This window comes from Pelecanus crispus, chromosome 8 (assembly GCF_030463565.1).
Source record: "Pelecanus crispus isolate bPelCri1 chromosome 8, bPelCri1.pri, whole genome shotgun sequence".
NCBI classification, from domain to species: domain Eukaryota; kingdom Metazoa; phylum Chordata; class Aves; order Pelecaniformes; family Pelecanidae; genus Pelecanus; species Pelecanus crispus.
The window spans coordinates 28961612-28985886 of record NC_134650.1 but is presented as its reverse complement, the minus strand read 5'-3'; the positions used below and the strand labels follow the sequence as shown (position 1 = coordinate 28985886).

General features: G+C 39.2%; 1 protein-coding gene across 2 annotated transcripts in view; it reads left to right on the top strand.

Annotated features, from left to right (window-relative positions):
* Positions 1 to 252: 252 nt before the first annotated feature.
* Positions 253 to 24275, top strand: part of MMP2 (matrix metallopeptidase 2) — a 35084-nt gene continuing 11061 nt past the window's right edge. The window contains exons 1-10 of one of the 2 annotated variants that reach the window (XM_009485702.2): positions 337 to 396; positions 4751 to 4977; positions 6577 to 6725; positions 8859 to 8987; positions 10584 to 10757; positions 16593 to 16766; positions 18893 to 19066; positions 20225 to 20385; positions 20696 to 20708; positions 22214 to 22331. In XM_009485702.2, coding sequence (XP_009483977.2) covers positions 4826 to 4977; positions 6577 to 6725; positions 8859 to 8987; positions 10584 to 10757; positions 16593 to 16766; positions 18893 to 19066; positions 20225 to 20385; positions 20696 to 20708; positions 22214 to 22331 — 1244 coding nt within the window. In that variant the 5' untranslated portion in view covers positions 337 to 396; positions 4751 to 4825. Of the gene's footprint in view, positions 397 to 4750; positions 4978 to 6576; positions 6726 to 8858; positions 8988 to 10583; positions 10758 to 16592; positions 16767 to 18892; positions 19067 to 20224; positions 20386 to 20695; positions 20709 to 22177; positions 22332 to 24275 lie in introns of both variants that reach the window. The other variant, XM_009485701.2, reaches the window with a different exon arrangement.

Sequence of the window (24275 nt, the reverse complement as noted above, 5' to 3'; positions counted from 1 at the left end):
CACAGCAATCACATCTGGTAACTGCCCTTTTCTCATGTTTCCACTAGTTTTCAGACTTCCTCTTGTGGTAGCTTGAGACTGCGCATCTGGATGTTTTAAACATACAAAGGAATTGCTAGAGCAAGCAAAAGAGAAAACGGTGCAGAGAGTTAAGATGTGCAGATAAGCAACTGGTGCACTGTGCAGCTAAAGTAACGGACAGGCAGTCGGGGAGAATCTTTTTCGAAAGAGGAGAGCACAAGTTTAGGCAGAATGAAGACTCACGTTGTCTGTGGCTTCGTTTTTAAAGTACTATTAATCCAAGTATATCTTTTTAACAAAACTTTAGCTGCACCGTCACCAATCATTAAGTTTCCTGGAGACAGCACTCCCAAAACAGACAAAGAACTAGCAGTGGTAAGTGTTGGTTTCATCTTTGCTTCAGATTTATACTGTTGTTTCATAAGCAGATGTTTCTTTCTTGTTTCAGCTGAGGCTAAGGAATGACTGTTAGCATTCTCTCCCTAGAGTCTCTGGAAGCGCTAGCTAGCTAGCAAAGGTATCAGCTTTCAAAAGTTAAAACTAGAGCCAAGTAATGTTTCCTGTCTTAAAATTTTTAAAGCCAGCAAAGAAAGTCCTTCTTTTTCCTGAAGTCTGAACATACAAAATAATATCATTAAATCATCGCGACTATAATCAAAAGATTGCAATGGTAAGAGGGGAGAAGGGCAAATAAGAGACATGTATTTTTTTTACTTAAACCGAGTAGAAGTGAGGGCTGTCGAGACTCACTTAATGCATGTATCACAGCTTTCAGAAGTTTGTTTTCCAGATTGTTTACCATGCATTGCATAAACACAGCTTTAAGGGACAATCACAATTGAAAACTGGCTCGAGTTTCAGAAGCCATTGTGACTAGTTTTGACTTTGGAAAAAAAATCTCATCAGAGCTTTAAAGAAACATTTTTTTCCAAATTCAATCTAGAAGAAGAAAAGGAGTTTGGATTTCTGTGACATTAGCAAATTATAGCTATAACTCTACAGCATTTTATTCTGACCTTATTTTAGCCCTGTGGACCTTCATAAAAACGACATTGTGGGGAAGTCCATTTAAGGGGAGATTGAGATGGATTATCCTTATTTTAGCATGTAAATTATAGACATTTCTCTTCTTCAGCAGTAAGTCCATTTTAAGGAAGATTGAGATAAATTATTCTTATTTTAGGACATTTTAGGTTTGAAAGTTGGTCACTTTTCTTTAGGCGTTGGTGTGCATCTTGGGAAAGCTTGCCAGGTTAAAGAAGGTCTGGGGGAGGGTAGAGAGAGAATTTCCAGATGGGAGCTGTGGTGGAAAGTTTAGGAAAAACAGACAAACTGACCCAAAAGGGGCACTCCTCAGCCTTTAACAAAACAAATTCACCCAAGGTTTTGCCTTAGCAGCACAGCAGCCAGGGGTTGGGGGGGCAGTGCATGTGGGAGAGGAGAGCGGGGTCCCACATTGTCTCATAGTAATTTAACCACTCATAAATAACCTATTTTCTTAGACACAGTCAGACTTTTATTCAATAACAGCAATCCACACCTCCCCTCATCTCTGTTTCTTTCCAAAAAACTATTTATTAGGTGTACTCAGAGGAAAATTACAAGCTGGTTTAACACTGCAGTTCTTCTTTGTCTTTCTTGTAGTATTCTTGGGTAATGCTATCTGGCTCCCTTTCCCTAACACCCTCCATCGGAACAGCCCCAACACTCAGCATCAGAACACAAATTGCTATGTTGCAGCTGGACCCTGTTTCATTAATGGGCTGGATCAAAATTCCAGATCACCACAGCTCCCTGCTGACTCTGGGGAAACTGAATTTCGCAGCCTAGGCCAAGATGTGGTTTACATAGACACTACATTTTCTTCAAGATTCTCTTCTCATAGAACAGCTGTTTATGTTCCTTTCTCATCTTCAGTAAAATCTCCATTTTAGGAAAAACTGAGAGGGGTTAGCTTTTTATTTAGAATCCTAGCAAGTAAAATTCTTTACCATGCCTCATTTTATATTTTTGGTTGTATATCTTACTCCCAAACCTAAAATGGCAAGAGCAGCATCTTGCTTCTTCAGTAAACTTCACTTCTGATGTAGTCTATATTATGTCATGGTACCTCATTGGGAGATGCAAACAGAAGCATAAGAAAATCTATCAAACGATACTAAAATGAAAATTGGGATAAGACCAGATCCTCCAAACTGGCCTGTTTGATTATGTTCTTAATGCATTTCACATTATTTCCACCAGGCCCCCGTAACGATGAGTAGAGAGAAGTTTAGTGGTAGCAAACGTGAAACCAATGTGGCCATTATTTGCCACTGCCATGGTCTCCACTGGAGAAATACCACATCAGAACTTACAAAAATCACAAAAACTAGGCATAGTCTGTGGTTAGACAGTAGGTGGATGAAGGACCTTCTGAAGGAAATGGTGTAACATCTTGATTAAATCCTTTTTCTGAGTAAGCTCTGAACCATTTCCTATGCAGCGCAGATGAGGTACGCCTGGACTTAATGAGGTAGTGGTGAAATCCAGGCTTGACCAACTGCAGTCATCAAATATCCTTTGCTATACTTTGCTGATGTAGTGGTCTTCTCCCCAGTCTCCTGGGTGAATGTCAGTCCATTAATTAGATACATAAGGTAAGGTTTTCCTCAGGAATACTTCCTGGCACAAGAACTTAAATGTGCAGTCACTTTGTCAGGCTTCTTGTAATCCTCAGTTAGAAATAATTCCCTCTGATATTTCTGATACATTTTTGGCAAATATACCTTTAATTTATTTAAGGTGTTTTCCTAGCTTGGATTTGTAGTTAATATTTTGTATACAATACCTGAAGGATGCTACTTCCTCTGCCACAGACCATTTTACTGGAAAGATCAGTAACTTGCAACCTTCCTGTCTAACAGCATCATTGGCAAGGGCATCTCTCAGCTCTGTGCCATGCTAAGTACCGGTCTGAGTGGCCTACACATCAGTTTGGGAACACCTGCCACTTCACATGGCTGTAGCTTTTCTTTTAGAGCTAGGCATAAAATATTGCAAGCCCAGACTTGAGTGTGGAGTTCCTGAAATCTCTGTGCAAAAGAACCGTAAGATTCACTTTACTGGATAAAGCCTACAACTCCAGATAGTTTAGTCAAGCTGTTCAGAACCTGTGAATGAAAATAATTAGATATCATTATAGAAGTACCCAAACTAACATCTTCATCACAATCCATTTATCTACTCCTCAATGAGGATATGAATTCAACAATCTAAAGCTATACGTAATCTAAACAGCGTGACTGAGCCTATCTGTGCAACAGTCCAAGCTAAGGCAACAGCTTGAGCTACAGGTTTTCTCAAATTCAGTTTGGATCCAAACACTGAATCCAAACCCTCTAGCTAGCCAGCAGTCTGTTGTGTGGCCATGTTTGTTAGTCTCCAGTTAGGAACAGTGTTGATCAAGGATTTTATACAGTTGCTGAAGATATAACTGGAAGTTTTCTCATTTGCTTCTTGCCACTCGTTTTCATTTGAATGACTTTGTTTTTATGGCAGGGTTCACCATGTGCTAGAGACTGCCAGGCATTCTCTCAGGGTTGGTCCCTACCCCGAGAAGCTCACAGTTATTCTGCCAGCCAACACTGAACTTCAGGGAAAAAGTACTAAATATTAAATTGTTTGTGTGAGCTCACTTGTGTATTGCACAGAAGGTGGGGACCATGTATGGATATGCAGGACCACAGCTGCTTATCTACAGTTTAGTTTAACATAAATATGCAACTTACCAACACACATCTGAAAGACATGGCTGCTTAACTGGAACAATTGCTAGGGAGCAGACTAACCCATTGCTCCTCTGGGATTAAAGGCAGCAACAAACAACTGACAGAGGTTTTTTAATTTAATTTTTTTTTTTTTTTTAAACTGCACTACACCTGTTTAGGTCATACTGATCAAAACAGAAAGTGGAGGAGACTTGGATGGGTATTACTTTGGATAACAGATGAAAATAATGGGATTTGTGCTGCCTTTTTGATCCTTTATGACCACTGTTTTCTAAGGAGAGATAATTTTGTGATCTGCCACTAAGGTTGTAAGACCACTGCGGCCATAACCTGCTGGAGTGTGCAATGGAGCTTTAAGGATGCAGATACTGATTGGCTGCAGTGTCGAGGCAACTGAGATGTTAGCAAAGACCTCCTCCTCAGGTCTTCGCAATGTTTGACTCAAAAGCAAACAGACACAACATTCAAATAGCTCTATGCAGTTTGAATAAACAATGGTTTTTTTCTTTTCAATTAATGTGGTCTCATTTGTGTAGTTGCTTTGATACCTTGACAAGTTTCTCAATAATCCATAGAGTCTTCCAAGAAAAAAAAGACAAAATCTAAAACCATAACCAGATTTATACATCATAAAGAAACCAAAAAAGATAAACCCATTTTTACTTTGTAGTTCTACATTAAAGCTCTATGCTCTACTTACTAATAAAGCAATTCATTAAGTAAAGGTGATAGCTAATAGTGGAAATGATTGCCTAATTAGCAGTGTTGTGTGATCAAGCATGGTTTGTGTCAATTAAGGAGATTCTGCTCATCTCTCAGTTACTAATAATAGTAATTTTGAAAAGAAAACTTGCAAATTACAGATGGAAAGCTAATATGGAATTACAGTATTTATTTGTAATGATTAACTATTTTTTTATGAATTTTAAAGTCTTTGTTCTGTGCTTTTTTTTTTCAAGCAATACCTGAATAAATACTATGGGTGCCCAAAAGACAATTGCAATTTATTTGTCCTGAAAGATACTTTGAAGAAAATGCAGAAATTTTTTGGGCTGCCTGAAACAGGAGATTTGGATCAAAATACTATTGAGACAATGAAGAAACCCCGCTGTGGTAACCCAGATGTAGCCAATTACAACTTCTTTCCAAGAAAGCCAAAATGGGAAAAGAATCACATAACATACAGGTACTGACTGGTGACGTTGGGTTTTGCTCATACACAGCCATAGCGCTTTTAAGAACCAATCAAACAAGACACTTAGAACTGGAGTAGCTGCTTAGTGGGCTAGACGGGATTTCTTGAATTAGAATCTGTCTTCGAATAACTACCAGATGCTTTAGCAAACACCTCTGAAACGCAAAGTTGTAAAATTTCAGGAATAATCATTTAAAGATCAACTTTATGGTTCTGGTTGAGACTAAAGAGATTGTGGTTTTATTCTTTGCTCTGCTGCAAGCACGCTAAGGGAACTGGAGCAGGAGTATCTCACCTGCCCATCTGCTCAGTGGGGACCACAGTACTCATTGACTGCAGAGGCCATGCAGCAGGACAAACTCCTCCGCATCCAGCGGTCATAAAAATGGAGGTCATCTAATAGATTTTAAAGGAAAACAATCGTATTTCAGACATTTACCAACATGATTTAAAGCAAAGTTATTGCAATAGGTTTGGTATGTTTTAATTTCTTACTCTTACCTGAAGAGTTAGGGACCAATATACCTCTCATTGAAGTCAGTAAGAAAAAAAAATCTTATTACCTTAGGTGGTCCAAGGAACAAACTTTTAGTACCAATGAGAACAAACAGCAGATTTCTCTTAGCTGCTTGACTTGGCCTGCTGCTTCCTCACAAGTTATGACGCAAAGCATCCGTTGTTCTGCGACTAGCCTCATAAACACTGAAAAAACCTGTGGCAGCTCTCGCAGCCCCCTCTTGCTGATGTGCTTCCTCTGATTCTTCCCAATTCTCCTTAGGCACAAAGTAGTTTCCCTCACTATGCACAGCCCCAGCAGCAGAGAATTGGAAATTTGCCTTTACATGGAGGTTAGCTGGCTATAATGTAAGGCACTAAGAAGTCCAATGAAAATATATGAGGAAGAAGAAAGCAATGCATTCAAGAGTTTGCCCCTTTCTCACGTCAGGCCTATGGCTCTGTCTTACATGCTTCTACCTCCTATTTCCCCATGTATCCTACTGCCAGTGTAACTGACAGACTGGCATTCAACTGGGGTGAAACAATATACTGTTAACTACAGAGGTGAAGGAGAAGGGCTGTTTTTCTGTTGTTATTATTACAGAGCAAAACAATCCATGCTTGAAACTTTCAGAATGTTATTGAGCTCTTTTTCTAGCAAATAAATTTTATATATCAAGATGCGCTTGTATATTCATGTCTAAAGTGACAGTATGACTTGCAAGCTAAGTAGTCTACAGAAATGTAAATCTTAAATCTAATGGAGCAAAAGAACATAAGGTGATGTCTTGCCAGCACCTCAGCGCTGATGCAAAACCCTGAATATTTTGTGCAAGGCCCACTGCCATGCAGGCTTTACAGCCTCTGGCTATATACTTTTCTTCATGCTGCTGCATCAGTACCAAGGGAAAATAAATAGTAAGCACCACCTCTAAACACATCTCTGAATCAAAGGAAAGTGTCTAGATCTCACATGGTGCAGTGTTACCTTTTAACCACTTTCACTACTGAATCTACTCAGCATTTTGATCAGTAAACAACAAATACTGGGAGGGGGTTATGTGTTATTTAACTCTTCCTCTTACCTCTAAGGATTATAGGCTATACCCCGGATTTGGATCCTGACACAGTAGACGATGCCTTTGCTCGAGCCTTTCAAGTCTGGAGCGATGTCACACCACTGAGATTTAACCGAATAAACGATGGAGAAGCAGACATTATGATTAATTTTGGCCGATGGGGTACATTTTTCTGTTTTTACATATGTTTTTGGTTTTGTTCCTTTCATTAATCCTTAGCATTGGAATGATCTACCCTCAATAAGTAGTACCCGTGAGCCTTTCTGGCAAACCTTGTCCTAGTTTGCACTTGGCTTATACAGGCTAAGATCTAATTTCACTAAGGTTTTTTTTTTTCTTTCTTAAACATGAGAGAGAGAGAGAAGTATTTATACATATCCTTATACTATATTTATCTTTCCAAAAGAGAATCGCTAGGGGCAACATTTTATTTTTAAATTTACGAATCAGAAATAGAACTGGGAAATATTGGTACAGATCTTCAGTTGATGTGAGCTGGCTTCCTGCCACAGAAGAGAATGGAATGCCATTGTACTGTTTGTTTATAGCTCTGTACTCAGTTTTCCAGTGATAGTGGTGGAGGTCCTGACATACTGGAGCTTAAAAATGGATTTGTGACTTTCAATTTTGACTCCATAGCTGGTCTCTGTTCTTTAGCATAGCAGAATGCAGGTTTTTAATGCATTCTTTGGTCTTGAGGAATTTGAAAATACGGATCGTAAGCTGAATTATGGTTTGATGATGGATGACTTGATTCATTTTTGTTGTACATGCCTTCTCAATTAATTTTGGTTTCCCCTGAAAGAATGTGTATAGCTTTATCAGTATAAACCTGGGGCATTTTAACTTCTTATGGACAGTCACAGAATTTTTAATACTAATGAAGATACTTGTGCAGCCAATCACTTGGGAGGTAGACTCTGGAAGTGAAGTGAACAGTTCAAAGAATAACTGAGCTCTTTGTAAAAGCCTCCATTTCAAGCTGGTTTTCTTTGCTTTAGCTACTGATGAGTTGACCTCAAAAGCTTCAAAGATTCTGTACAGAACTCAAAACTTCAGATCCTCATCCAGGCTGGCTTGGTTCGCAAAGAAGTCTTACAAAAGCAGAAGTGTTTCTGCTGGTTTTAATACTTGCTGGTTATAGTCAGCTCAGAAACAGTGGGAGAAAAACTTCTTCCACATTCATTCATTCTTATCACTTTACTGCATGTCAGATTCACAGGACCTGGGACATCCACAAGGTTTTTCACTTTTAAGCTTTCTCTTAAGCAAAGGATGCACTTTGAAATAAATGGGAGTAAAGCATCTAATGTATGTCAAAATCTTCTCCTTGACAATGGACACACTAGTCTACTGAAATGAATGAACTGAACTAGTATTAGGAGAGTGACACCAGCATGAAATCAGTGTAACAGAGAAGAGAATTGGGCCTGTGTATTTAGGGCTTCTGTTAAATGGCAAGACATCAGACCAAAAGGCCTGAAGTGATGCAACTGGAGATGCTGGCAGCCAGCTTTGATGCACAGGTCAGTGTGGTGGGAAAGCTATGAATACCAGGGTTATGCCCTTGCCAGCCTGCCTTACCCACATGCGGTGTACTTCCAAGAAAAGCCTACAGTGTAATAACAGGAGAGCTACTTAACCTGCTGTTGCCCTGTGAGCTGCCTGAGTCTTGGAGTGGTTGATGTGGAGGAGGAATAGGCTCATTCACAGGACTCAGAGCACTGAGTAAGAGCTAGCTTTCCAGAGGCTCACTACTGAGACACTCAGCTGATTTGCTTTCCTGCTTAAAGTAGTATCCTGCACAAAGAAAAGAGCACAGCAGTCTGACATGCAGCAGAAAAGAGTAGCCTGCAAAAAGAAATCTGCTTTTACTTTCCAATCTCTGTGTTGGAGACTGATACGAATTATCTGAAAATACCTCTCATCTACAATGTTTATTTTACAGCCCCTACCAGTCTCTATTGAGAAATAGCAGTGTGTATGCAGTCACACATCTAGTGTACAGTATTTCACTGTTCTTCATTGTCTTTGATTCCTTTCCACAATACTGATGAGATATAAAATAACATGCTCTGACAACTGCAGTACTGACACTTAATGTTCTTTGTAAAAACCGGCTGCTTCTCTTCTGGTTCAATCTTGCCAGCACAAGCCATACCAATAAACTCACTCACTAGAGTATTCTGCTGCTGTCTTGGATGGGAAAGTACATGATAATCATCATTCATGTATAGACTCTGACAGAGTTGAGGTCATTAGAAACTGCTCTTTTTTGTCTGCTTCCTCCTGCAGAACATGGTGATGGCTATCCGTTTGATGGCAAAGACGGTCTCCTGGCTCATGCCTTTGCACCGGGGCCAGGAATTGGAGGAGACTCCCATTTTGATGATGATGAACTGTGGACTCTTGGCGAGGGGCAAGGTACCAGACTTTTTAATGTTTCAGAACATATGGCCTGCTGGCTGCTATGTTTTAATGCTGTTTCAGGCACTGCACTAAATGTTTTCATTGACATGTCAATAAATGCTAGGAAATGAAAATTAATTTATACAATTTAAATTGTTCTCTACAAAATGTTTATGTAATTCCTAAATAAATGTTATTCCCTTTCTGTTCATCCACTGTTGCCCCTTCAAAAACTGAATTAATAATGGGCCTGATGCTGCACAACCTTCATGAATTGTGGAAAAGTACAAAGACACGACTATGATTTTGAATGCTTCGGTTCTCAGGGACTCAAACTACAACATCTTCAAGTTCATTTGTAAGAGGCAGACTGGCCAGAGCTTTTTGGCTGACATACCCCTTTTGAGATGACTTAAGCTGCAGCTCCAGTTGTTAAAAATGGAACCATCCACCTGAATAAGGGTTTATATGCTCATGGTATCCATCAAAAACAAATGGAATAATAAATCCCTCATGCTGATGACTGAAACAAAATTGATATCAAACAGTGGATTAAGAACATCTCCAAGAATCTTTAACAGGAAGTTTGCCATACCCTTTAGAAGAAAACAACTGAAGTCCAGATAATGACACCTGAACTAGACAAACAAGACCAAGTATTAGTAGTTTGGAATCTCTTTTTTCTGCTTGAACTTTGCCACAATCATATAGTACTAATTATAATTCTTCTACTGTAAAATAATTTGGAAAACTTAGAATAAGAATGCAAACTCATGTTGGCCTTTCATTTCAAATTCTAGTTTTCTCAGCTGTCCTCCCATTGAAAAAAAATAATTGAACTTTAATACCAAAATAGTCAACCTCCTTCTGTTTGGCTTTCTTTTAACTTAGCAGAAGCATTGACTGGTTGCTGTACGAACTGGACTGGATCCCTGCCTCAGCCTAACAACTAACAGGAGGAAACTGTTTTCCATATTAGTGGAAATAGTTCACAAGCATCCAGTTAGTTACTGCCATTAAAAGCAATGCTATGGATAAGTGAATTATCTATACATTAACATATATTACAGCACCAATACGGTAGTCTTAGGACTACATGTGACAACCTGAAATAAAACCCAGGATCTGGATGCGTCTGCGTTACCACCCTATCCCCCAGTGCCACAGCAGATCGCATTCAAGTCAAATTGGAAATACCAAAGTGGTTTATGAGGCACAAGGCATGTTCACCTCATGCTCAACTGCTGCCTGGAACTTTTCAGACTATACTGAACGTATTACCAAAGAAACTAAATTAGTAAATGTATTAACAGCATGTTTATAAGTTTGCATTGCCATAGTAACAACAACATATATATGTTTCTGGGCTGATTCTAAGGACTGTTCATTCTAACACTTCACCATGAGTAATAGTAATTCTTTCAAAATTACCAGTTATTATTTCAGCTATGATCATCTTGCCAATAGAGAGCCCAAGAGCATATTGAATTTCAAAGTGGAAATTCAGACTGCATTTCTATACCAATGTCCTCCAGGAAAAGATGTCCAGACACTGTATTTTTTTATATCAGTTGGTGGCTAATTTCACCACTGCATTTGTTCTCTTTGTAGTGGTTAGAGTGAAGTATGGAAATGCAGATGGTGAATACTGCAAATTTCCCTTCTGGTTCAATGGCAAGGAATATAACAGCTGCACAGACGCAGGACGCAGCGATGGATTCCTCTGGTGTTCCACAACCAAAGACTTTGATGCAGATGGCAAATATGGCTTTTGCCCCCATGAGTGTAAGTAGATCATTGTTTCTACTGGGTTTTTTTCCTGGTAGACTGTTCCCTACTTATTTTGCCCATCCACTTCTCCTTGTACTTTTTCCACTTTCTGGTAGATTTAGATTTACTGCTCTTTAATATCGCCTCAGTATCTAAGCAGACAAAACTCCCTAAAGGCTCCCTTGATGTAGGAGAGTTTGTAACTGATAATGACCCAGGCCAGGGCATTTCTCTGAAAACAAGGACATATTGAAGATATGTCTGAAGCAATGTCGGCCCCATATGTATATCAAAGACACTACAGGTTCAGTTTCATGATCCAGGAATGACAACCATCTTTTAGAGTAAGGATCAGGCCAAATTTGGAGATGGAGCACACTAAACAACAGAAATCTCTCCCTAAATTGCAGGCCATTCCACTAACAATTGCAATTGCATCTCCTTCAAGAGCAGTAACTGACAAAAACTAGCAGCTAAGGATAAAACCCATTAAGCCAAACCTCTATAACTTCGCATACCAATTTTACCAACTGGTAGCCCAGGTCCTTTGAGTCTGGGAGCCCTTTTAGTGCAACATGACACTATTATTGCCGCAAATCACCCTTTAAATGGCCTCATACTGCTTTTCAAAATAAAAATTATTTAATTTCAAGTGAGTATCTATGCTGGTACAAAGTTATTTATATGTTGGTACATTGCAAATTGCTAGCCAGCAGAGCACTCACATTTTTAGAATTTAGGTTTTTATTTTTGACACAGGTCTTAGGACTCTTACTCATGAAGCAGTTTCAACAGCTCACTTCAGATACAGAAATGACACTGTATTTCAGAAATCATGACTGTATCAGTATCCGTACAAAACTGTTAGAGGGTCTAGGAAAGGTAAGATCGTACTTCATTTCTAACTTCTTTGAATGTGAATAGAATCATCTGTTTCACAAGCAATTTATTTCATATTTGGAGACACTCATTTACAGATTAGCCAATGGGTATAATGCTTTCAGGTAGCCACAACTTCTTAAAAATATACACAATATGATTATTACCTTTCAAATGAAATGTTGACAATATGCTTTCTGTTAAACATCAGGAACACATATTTATATGCTTGAAAATTTTGATGAGTGTACTGGATATAAGATATCAGACACTTTATTATTATATGAGTGTTAATTTGGTCTCCTGTATATCACACAGCAGGAAACCTTTAGAGAAGCAATTAAGTATAATTGGCTGTAGCCTACTGTGCTAATTTATCAGCAGTGAGAAGAGTAGAGAAGGTAAGGGGCTTTTAGCCATTTGTTCCGTCCCCTGATTGTCAGCTCCAGTGCTGGCACCTATCACAGACATTCCCAGTACTGCAGTTTCCCACACTCACTTTTTTCCCTTTGTACGTAACTGATTGCTATAAGCTTTTGGCAGCAGGGAATGTTCCATCACTCTTGTTACCTTACGTCCTAAGCAATGGGCCCACAGGGTCACTAAAACTCCTGCCTGCTACTGCTGTGTCATAACAAATAATAAAAGAGTTATGAAAGAGAACAAAACACAACACAATGGAGCTTCTGTTGGACACACGCTAATCTTGCTTGGAACAATAATACTAAACTTATTTATAATATTAGGGCTACATGCAGTCAGTGCAAGGAAAGAGAATGCAGGTTGCTGAAAGAAAATTAGTGATGCTTAAGATGCAAAGCTAACAAAACAAGACATGTTCAGGGTTTTGCCAGACCGAGAATACACAAGCACAGTGTGACATGTCCCAGGCAAGCCTCAATGAGTACTGTAAAAACACATGTATGTGTGTTAATATGTATGTGTCAGTTAAGTACACATAATTTTTCGAAAGACCACAGATATGCATATGTAGAAAAAGTTCAGATATCCCGTCTTCAAAAATTCTCCGATATCCTGTTGTAGCCAAACCCGAAATGCATTCCTGTTTGACAAGTTTTGGGGATTTCTCAAGTTCATTTGCAAGACCATACAGTTTCCAATATAAGATTACAAATTTTCTGCATCAGGATGCTAGTGGTTTGCAAAGATCATCTGTTGTAGAACATATCAGTCTTCTAGCCCTAATGTGATAAAAAAATATTCTTTCATTTCCAAAAGCCTAATTGCCCATTATAGATCACATCTAGAGCTGGGATCTACCATGGTGACAGCTATTTATACAACTATAGGGGATGAACAAGCAGAAGTGTGAAATTTTAACAGACTTCGGTTAACTAAAAAAAAAGTTATCATTAGTTATGTGACTTTCAGAACTAGCTTCTTTAGTGTAACATTTACTTCAGTAGATTATATGTGTGCACACGCACATGCCCACACAATAATTTTTTCCTAAAACTTTGCCATCTCCTTCATTTCCCACCTTTCCCCAAATCTCCTCTCCCTCAGGTTAATCCTTCCAGCTGGAAAAGAGCAAAACTGGGCTTATTTCTTTAAAAGAAAAAATAGATATAATCAGGACAAAGCACAGATTATAGGTAGGTGGACAAACAGAGATCCACATACCCTGACTGATACCTTTGTAAAATCCCAAAGTCATACAAGACTGAAAATGTAAGCAGTGAAGCACTCCCAGGGAGATTTGGTTCTGGAAGTTGATGTTCCTGGAAATGCTTGTGTCAAGGTTTCTGAAATGGAACAGAAGGATTTCAGCCTTTTGTTTCTGATGTAATTGTTTCGCAAGATCCTTAAACAGTTATGCACAGATGTTTCTTATTAAATTCAGAGCGGCATTGTTCACTTATTATTCCAAGACACCATTTACTAAAACCCGGTTAATAAATTCAGATAGGGGAGGATTTACATCATAGAGTCTGTGTTGGGGGTGACATTTCTAGTTGTCAGTATTTGTTTCTCCCCCATTTAATTCACTGAAGTTAGTTTAATTTCTTCTCATTTTAGAGCCATGCTGCATATTTGCAAACATTTTTAAAGCTATGGTACAGCACCAGGCTTTTCTAGAGTTAATCCCAGATCTGTACCCTAATTTTGTAGGCTGATTCAACTACCATTTGTCAAAGCAGAAGAAGGGAAAGCAGAAAGTTATCTACCTACTACACAAATCTTATGCAGGTGTGCTGAACCTCTCCTTTGCCATATGGGATCTTGAATCTCTCTCTGTCAAACTCCACTAACACTACAGGAAGTTTAGGCTCCTTTGGTCTTCTGATGTCTAATGTTACTGGTATCCGTACTCTTCCTGTACCTCCCTCACACTGGTCGCAGTTCTTGTAGGTTGCTGTTCGACTGCTCTCCCAGGCAGAACCCTCATGTAGCTGCAGCTACCTCCACCTTGGATCTGAGCCACAGGGTTTTTAGCAGCCTTCCAGCCTGAGGTTTCCTTACATCACAACCGGCTGATTTTTCTGGGAAGAGCTAACAGTGCAGTGCAGCTCACAGATTAGTAGTGTCCAATCTGAATCCTCTCTCACATTCGCTGATATTTAAATTGCTGAGCTTACCCTGATACAGAACAAGAGTCAGGCCCTTTAAGACCCCCTTACAAGTAAATAAAGGCTTTGGTTTGTTTTGGGGGAAACTGACCTCGTCTCTGTCTTTAACTTTCATTTACATTAAAGCAAAGAATTTTCTAGAGGAGCGGGGCAGGGGGGAGGGAGGAGGATTTGAAAACTTAATAAACCGTTGTTGTTACCATCACATGATGTTACCTCAAGCAAAATGAAAAACTGCATTTTGACTGTGACTCAGAAAGGCTCAATGCAAACCAGTAAGAGACTGACTTTCCATAAGGTTTTTGCAACTTAGCCACATTTAAACCAATAAAAAAAGGCTATTAAAATACAGCGTTTGCCAGATCTAGAGCTGGAAGCAGCTCATGTGGTAAATGAGTCATCTAAACAACTGAGTTTAATTTTGCCTTCCAATTCTATCATTTCTTTATAAAAAAAAAAATCTTTCTCCAATCATGATAGCCATAGTGCTAGTTAATGCACGTTTCTTAACTTATTACAGCATCTGAGACAAACACGAACATTTGCAGCTTGCTGTTTCGGGGAGGCACAGTGCATGTTGCGGTTGTCTTGACAAGCACCTTTTGCCTAGAGGTAGGACCTCTGTGTGGCTGCTTCCATGTCCAGGATGCAGAAGAATACAGATGAGAGCTTGGCCAGATCAGAAGTTCAGCGAACTCATGCATATGAGCCAGGCCTGCAAAGCTCCAAGTCCTCTCCTTAGTGGGACTGGAACTTACCTCAATAACTTACTGGTTCATGCCACTGATGCTGTGGCCAATTACTGATTTAAGTGGAAAAGGCAAAATGCGTCATCTGTGTCACAATACCCCGTCGTTAGAACCTTTCCCTGTCACCCTTCAGCCAGAAGGTCTTGGGTTTTTATTTATTACTTCTCTAGAAAGTGAAGCATGCTCATAAACAATGTCTCTTCCTGTGGATGTATCAGACTAAGCAAAGGCAAAACCCCTCAAATCTTACGCAAGGACACTGAGGCTACCGTGGCTTTTTGGTCACCAAAAATGACAACAGTAAAGTTAGAAATAACCTGCCAAGCCTTCCCATATACACATTTGGGTTTTAGCCATAGCTTTAAATTGGGGGAAGGAGAGGGAGAAAGGTGTCCCCTTGGGCACTTTAAAAAAGGCCAAATCATGCATACACTGGGAATTGAAACAGACATGTTTCATTCTGAGGTGCTGTTCTTAAATCTCAAGGGGAATTAGCGCATGGCTGCATGAAGGATTTCTTGTCTCTGTTTGGTGCAAGGCCCGGCCCAGTTTGTTGCACTCACAGTCTCCTCTCACCAGCACATGGCACTCAGACACTGTCCTACCATTGAGGATTCCCACAGATACAGCAGTGAAGAGAAGACACAGGCAGATTCACAAGATGTCAGATGCTCCGAGCCACCTGCATTTTCATGCAATTCATTTTGACATACATTTTTTAAAGAGCAGCATAAGGAATTATAGCTGTCCTCCTCTAGATATTCAAGAAAGTTCACTAATATCCTAAAACAGATCCCGTAACTCTTGACTCAGTTTAATCTATACGCCTTTATCCACAAGAGAGATTTCTGGTCTCAGGGTTGAGCCATGGGGCCTTGTTTGTGTATGAACAACCCCTAGAAGACCAATACACTATGTTCAGGAACAGTAACGAAGCAAAAGACAGGAGAAGTCTCCAGTGTTCAGCTTTGTTGGAGAAGTCGTATTTGTCCTCTCCTGCATATCTATTGAGTGCCTGAGCCGAGCCCTATGGATTCTCAGAAATGACAAGCAAAGCCTAGAGGAAAAGCCTACAGGGTATTATCTGACTTTAACTCTCCTGTATGTCAGCATCTTAAAGAAACTGAAAACATACACAGATGGCCATTAGGAAAAACTGATATGGCTTGTCCGTGGCTCTGCACAAAGTTTCCCATTCTAGCTAACATTTTTGATGCAAGCGAAATGAATCAGCAAAGCACTAAGGAACATGAATGACTTTCTCGGCACCCTCTTTCTAAATGTTGTTTCAAGAACATATTAATTTTATGTTATGAGGCAGGCTATAAAGGATTCACACAATTCAAACCACATTCAAACAGCTTGGTAGAATTTTCTTCATTCCCCGTTCATTTGTAAAGATCAATCAGTCATTTCTTTCTATACATTTGTGAGATTGTAACAACCCTTGTCTATCTTGCCAAAGCATTTCATTGTTGGTGTAAAATAGAGGTTTTAAGTGTGAACTGCACCACACACAATGGCTCTCTAATCTCTGTCAAGACCTTCACACGTTACCATTGGCACACTGTGATTCCTCATTGATATTGAGCATTGTGTATCAATATTTTTCTCTTTCATTCTCCCTACAGCACTTTTTACAATGGGCGGCAATGGTGATGGGCAGCCATGCAAATTTCCCTTTAAATTTCAAGGCCAATCCTATGACCAGTGCACAACAGAAGGCAGGACAGATGGATACCGATGGTGTGGAACCACTGAAGACTACGACAGAGATAAAAAATATGGATTCTGTCCGGAGACTGGTACGAGGAATGTTGTTTGCATAACACAGTCTAATTTGTCATTGGTTTAAGTAATGAAAGTCTCCTTTTTTATACCTTCACCGGAGCATACAAAAGTTGATAAGTTAGGCACAATTTCAGCATAGGCAGCCAAGGAAGTAACTCGAACAGGAGCGATCTATGTAAATGATACAGTATGCCACAGCACACCAAGTTTATCAGGAGTACACAAATGTCATTGAACAGAGGACTAAATGTCTACCACTGCAGGATAATTACGAGTAGATTACAATTTGTTAATGGCCCTGGAAGAGAAGTCTCATGTGATGGAAGAAAGCATGAATAATATTTTAGCTTAATACTTACCATTTACACTTGAAAAAAGAAATCCTGTTTAGTATGTTAAGCTTGAGTTAATAGATCTTTTCAGCAATTCAAAAGAACTAAGTGAAATGGTTTAGCCAGGAAAATAGATTTCTGCTTTCTTCACAATTTTTTATATTTTTTAACTTAAGTTTTATTACAGAAAGGAACAAAATTAATTTATAGCCTTGTATAGCTTGGCAGCTGTTCAATTTCAGGATACAGACTAGAGCCATAAGTATTTAGACTGTGTAAGTTAGCTATGGCAGTTCTAAAATCTCAGGCTTTTAACAGAGCCAGGGTGAAGCTACATTCACCCTCTAGCACCCTGAAGCTACATTCAAACCTACATGCACCCTGGTTTTTGAGTCTTTCGAAAATGCCCTAACCATTTCCCACAGGGATTTGAGGTATTGGTATTTGGTTTGCTGTTGCTTTTGATAACCAGGTGTAACCCTTCAATTTCACCTTACAGATGTTTAAAAAAAAAAAAAAAAAGAGAAAAGATCAAATTCATTATAACTTGCTACACAGTTAAGAAGAGAAAAATCGAAAGGATAGTTCAACAAACAAAAGAACCAATATATCTAGAATCAATATATCCAAAGCCCTAGATAACACTGGAACCAAGAAATACACGTAGTTTAAGCTTTTTTCCAGCATAAAAAGTTATTGCTTGAGGTAGCTGTGATTTCTTTTTTTTTTTTTCTCTGCTTTATTAATTAATAATAATGAATGCAAAATAAATAATAATAAATAAGTAGGGACACAACCAGCTTTGCCTCTGCATTGCTGTCCTGTACCTTCCCAGAAGCTAGACCATAATTTGAAAGGAATTGTAATTGCCAGGTAGCAGTGTAAATGAATTTAAATGGCAATGGTGATGGGCAGCCATGCAAATTTCCCTTTAAATTTCAAGGCCAATCCTATGACCAGTGCACAACAGAAGGGAGGACAGATGGATACATTTTCACATTTTGTTTATGATACCTACTTTAAAGTGTAATTTTAAATTTAGTTACATCCTCTGCCCTCTAGAAAATACTTGTACATGCATATACAAATGTTTTTTCTTATGTATTACTGCCATATACTACATAAATGAGAACACACTTATGGGAAAAATTTGCAAATTTTTGCAAAAATACTGGTTAAAAAAAAAAAAGGTCATCCACATTTGATACCCTTTTCTTCAGAAAATGTTTAAAACCATATGCTTTTAAACTGTACCCTGCTGTCAACATAAAACAATTCCTCAATTTATTTGATATGACTCCTCTTCCTGGACCTGTTGTGGGATTTTTTACTTCAAAGCTTATACTTCAGTGGGACACCTACTAACCAGGTGGAAACTCAATAGCCCTTTAGCCTTTCTGACACTAAACCTACCTTCGACCTATTTGAGACACACTTGAAAACATCACCAAGAAAGACCATCAAAATGACAACACAAAGAAGATACTTGCTACGCAATCACCTCCTACAAAACACTGTTAACTGCTGTTTTCTCAGAGCTGTAAACCTGAGTCCAGGGCTCATTCTTATTCCCACCAAAACTATTGGCAAGTTCATTGCAATGGCAATGCCTAGACTTTTTCCTTTTTGTTCTGTGTCAGACAATTTTCTTTTCAAATATTACTTTTAATCTTACTCCTCATGTTCTTAAGTGGATTGCAGAATTCTGCTTGCTTCTCGTTTTAATGTGTAGTTCAGGAGAAGATGCATCAGCTTAATCTCACAAAAGGGATTCCCTTCTCACTGTGTTTTTCTGTTGTTTTCCACAGCCATGTCAACAGTTGGTGGAAATTCAGAGGGAGCCCCTTGTGTATTCCCCTTCATCTTCCTTGGGAACAAATACGACTCCTGTACGAGTGCAGGTCGCAATGATGGCAAGCTGTGGTGTGCTTCTACCAGTAGCTATGATGATGACCGCAAGTGGGGCTTTTGTCCAGATCAAGGTAACGGAGCTTGTCAGAGCAATACAATGGTAATAGCATATGGACCACAGCGATGACATCACATTTACGGTGATTTCATTCTCATACTTATCACTCCTGTCTGGTTACAGTACTTCTCCCCAGCCCAAAATCTGAGCAAAAACCCTACACTTAAATGTGACACTACTGTTAAAGAGTCAGTCCCAGAGCTCATCTGCCTGAAACATTCAGATTTTCTAAAATTATAGCGATGAAGTACATTTCCAAAATATAAAAACCAAAACCATTTGATAAATAAATAAATAAATGCTTTTCTCATCACCAGCTTTTCCTTCCAAGGCTAAAAACCACAAGTACTATAGTATTTCACTAGTATATAATAATTATACTCTGATATTGGCCAAGTTAGGAACAAATGCTAAATGTAAAAAATTAGTACGTTTGTGACTGATATTGCCAAAGATGAAAACCATGTTTAAAAAATGAGAGAGATGGTATAAAGTTTGTATGGTGAATATCAGTATTTAAAATTATTTTGGTTAATCTTTGTCCTTATTGCCAACATGGGTCAAATTAAATATAGCAGAAGGCTTTTTACTCATTTACAAACAAATGCTAGATTCAGGTTTTTCTTTTAGGAGGAAAATAACTGCCGAATTTCAGAGACTGTTTGGGCATAATTGATAAAATGTCATTCTATGATAAAATATTTTTTTAACTTAACAATATGTGGTACAACAATAATGATTCAGGCTCTGTTCACAGACACATGGCTATACAGACCTGTTTATCACTTGCATGCCTTTTCATGATGAAAAGTAAGATTTGAGGTCTAGGTTGCAAGTTTAACTCTTCTGTGCTTACAAAAAATGTCTGATTTTATTTGCTACACTTCCTTTTTTCACAGAAATATTAAGACTGTGGTCAAAGTCACTTGCATGTGAGACAGCAGCAAACATCAGCTACAGAAGAAGTTTTAGAATCTCTCTAATGAAATGTCATTTCTGGCAATATGTATGAAATTCACCATTGGAGGCTGTAAATACTAATTATGGTATTTATTATTGGGAGATTTTTGATGGGTAGCAAGGAAAATAAAATTGTGAGACTATGAATAACCTGCATGGTACACTTCTGTTTAGATGCAAGCAGCTAATACTATCTTGCTATGTTATTCAGGATACAGTCTCTTCTTGGTTGCTGCTCATGAATTTGGCCATGCTATGGGATTAGAGCACTCTGAGGATCCAGGAGCTCTTATGGCCCCTATCTACACCTACACGAAGAACTTTCGACTTTCTCAGGATGACATTAAAGGGATCCAGGAGCTATATGGTAAAGTCCTCCCTCATCAGCAGAACTCATCAGAAAAGAATGCATCACAGGTTGAAATTCGGGACTCAGAACTTGTAGTAAATTACATATCGCACAATACCACCAATGCCAGAAATATCTGTTCCTTTCTCCCTGCTTTCTTCATGTTATTACCAGGGCTCCTACTTCAATCAAGTATCACAATTCAAGGACGAGGGGTCACTAAACTTACTGAACTAACAGGAGCCACAAAACTCCCCATAACCAAACTGTCAGATGAAAATTTCTAATGCCTTTACTGGGACAATGAAATGCCATGCTTTTCTCTAGCTTGAGCTACCTGATGTGGGTGTTTTTGCGTGTTTTTTTCTACAACACTCTGAGCTTCCCAGACTGCAATTCCCTGTAAGAGGGGAAGGTCGTTGCTTCCTGTCCCAGCTTGGAAACAGTTTACATTGCCTTCCCACAATAATTCAAGCTGTACTGTCACAACAGCATTTGCAGATAGTGTGTAGGATCTGATACTTCGATGTAAATTTATCTGGCAAGCTCCTAGAGAAAAAGTGGATTTAAGGATTTTTATGTTGGTACATCTTTAAAATTTATTATTTTCTCCACAGATACTCTTAGTAAAATGCATAAGTATTATTATGATTAAACTTCCTTCCATGCATATATTTTCTACCCTGTAGAGGCACAAGTACACTACAGTCAATTAAGCAGTCAAAGAAAAATCTATACCATTTCTTGTTCTGTGCTTTTTCACTTTTCTACTGAGGTATCTTCCTAATTGTAAGCGACCATATTCTCCAGTATTCAACACCTTAGAAACGATAATAAGAATACACCAAAATGATTGCCACATGAGACACCTTTTTATCAAAAATCTGATTTGAATCTTTATTTTTTCCTTGTTCTTAGCTGCTTTAATTAAGACTGGGAATTGAGACATGGGCAAGGTTAAGTGAATTTTCTAAGCTCCCATGGCATATCTTTGATAGAGTTCAGAATTTAACCCAGTTCTCTCAAGGCACACTTCAAAACCTGAGACAAAACTATCTTTGTTGCCTCTTTATAACTGACGTAACGCTTTACAAACTGCTTTCTATATAAAACAAGTATTCAAAAACCCCTTTGTTTTCTTCCATTATTATTATCTCAGATCAGCTACACTCCACTTTTGTAAATCAACCTGATGCCTAAGAAAAAAGGCAAATGTTTCATAAGGCAATACAGCAGCAGCCAATAATAAAACAAAATAAAATAAACCAGATGGCAAAGTGCATGTTCTGAAGAGCACATTTTGATTATTGATGAGGGCAGAAAGATCACACAAATGGCTCAAAATGCATCTTTGTAACTTGCAAAATACTGGCACTTCTGGAAAGAAGGGAAATCCACTTTGACATCTCTCTCAGCAGAGCTGCAAGTAATTCTGAATAGAAGGACTTTGAAATGCATTTCTCTTCTTTTTAGAAGCCAGTAAAATAAAAATTGTAATGTTAACATCTGAACCCAGTATAGTCACTTCTGAATATCTTTCAAGTTAAATAGGCAGGTCGGCATGGATAGACACTCACACAGGCACAGTGTCTTGAATGAAGCCACACAGCAGATTAAGGCAGGGCTGGAAGCTAAGGCCTTCTCAGCTGTACTCAAACACGCTTCTTCTGAAAAGATTTTATTATAAGTGTTTTCTCCTTCAAGCACTGCCTCCAAATTACACCCCCTCTAGAAATTATGGTAGTTCACGTTCTCTATGTAACCTATGCAGCACTGTATTTCAGTGTAACAGAATGTCTCTGTTCACTATTACAGAAGTATCAACTGATGTTGAACCTGGACCAGGGCCAGGCCCGGGGCCAGGCCCACGTCCAACCCTTGGACCTGTTACTCCAGAGCTCTGCAAGCATGACATTGTATTTGATGGAGTCGCACAAATTAGAGGAGAAACATTTTTCTTCAAAGATAGGTAAGTGAGATAAATTGCTTACCAATGGGGCCTCAAGTGGAGGAATCTGTCAGACCTATTTATCAAAATCTAGACACTTATTATCAGGCACAATCTCTGCCCTTTCTTTTGTGTGTAGAGACAGCAAAGTGTTCTAATCAACTCCTAAGGGAAAAAGATGGCAAATTCTGGTTTTTCTGGTTAAATAATGTGGCCTTGGTTGCCACAAGGGTACACTGCTGGCTCGTGGTCAACTTGGTTTCCACGAGGACCCCTAGGTCCTTTTTTACAAAGCTGCTTTCCAGCCTGTTGGCCCCCAGTCTGTCCTGGTGTTTGGGGTTGTTCCTCCCCAGGTGCAGAACCTTGAACTGGCCTTTGCTGAACTGCGTGAGGTTCCTGTCATCCCAGTTCTCCAGGGGTCAAGGTCCCTCTGGATGGCAGCACAACCCTCTGGTGTATCAGCCACTCCTTCCAGTTCTGGGTCATCTGCAAACTTGCTGAGCATGCACTCTGCCCCATCATCCAGATCATTACTGAAGATGTTAAGCAGTCTTCTACCCAGTACTGACACCTGGGGTACACCGCTAGTTACTGGCCTCCAGCTAGACTTCATACCACTGACCATACCCTCTAGACCTGGCCAGTTGGCCAATTTTCAGTCCACCTCATTGACTGCTTACCTCACCCACACTTCAACAGCATCTCTTTGAGAATCTTACTGGAAATAGGGTCAAAAACCTTTCTGAACTGCTCTCCCCTCATCTGCTAAGCCAGTCATTTCATCATAGAAGGTTATGCGGTTGGTCAAGCATGACTTCCACTTGAGAATCCATGCTGACTACTCCCAACCGCCTTCATGTCCAAAAGATTGTCTGTAATTAGAGATAGGTGAGACGATTGTGCCATAAATTCACCTTTTCTTGAAGCTACTCTCAAACTTCTTTGAGAGTCTGGAATTTTCAACTTCAGTCATTATTCTAGGCAGTTTTGTGGTGGTTTTTAATTTCTGGTTTCTGCCCTACACTGGGATTATGCATGCCAAGATGCTATGACGACGACTGGGCTGGTGGTAGTTCTAGCTAAAATCAGGACAAGGAAATGCCACAAACCTCCCAAAAAAGCCAGTTCTTATTATATTTTCTGCACAATTCTACAGATTGGAGAGCAAAATTTAACCATGGTGTCAGCCCTGCTGGCTTCTGCGGAGTCACACAAGCGTTGCTCAAAAGGGTGAAGTAGCAGGGAGACACATCCAAACTTGTAAATGCTTATACAAACCAGATATGACCCCCAAAATCTTCAGATATTTACCCATCTATAATGTTAATCACAAAATTAGCAATGGAAGAGATGCATTAGCCAGTCTATTGCCTGCCAAAGAAGGATTCATTCCCTATAAAATATTTTTGGATGCCTTTTGTGGTAAAACCTACAAGGACTGTAATTCAGCAATGGAAATCACACCAGTTTCAGTGGAGTAGAGCTCTGGAGGCACTATCCTTCCTGATTTCATTTCATATAGTCCACACTCTGGGGGAAAGCTTCAAATCTGATTGCAGGAAAATTTCCAATCTCAACTTCTAAAAACACCCCTCCAAAAAAGTAGTTAATCCAAAGCTAGTGGCAATAATCTCAAATGCCTCTTCCACCAGGGAGATGCTGTTTTAGCAAATCTTCAGTTTTAGCATAACTTCCATTATGATAGGCTGGTCCAAAGGGGATCTGTTCCTTTCCCATGTTCATAAAATCATGGAAATCTGTGAGCAAAGTCCTGACCCTGAGTAGTTTAACCCAGGTTTAGTCCAAATCATTAGTTAACAGTATTATGTGGTTCACGGCTACTGTAATAACACATCAAGGACACTGACGATTAGGATAGGCTCCATGTGTGCAAGGCCTCCAAGGCAGAAGACACAAAAGGCATTTTTGATGCAAGAGCAGAGACATTCCTGATAAAATGAGGTG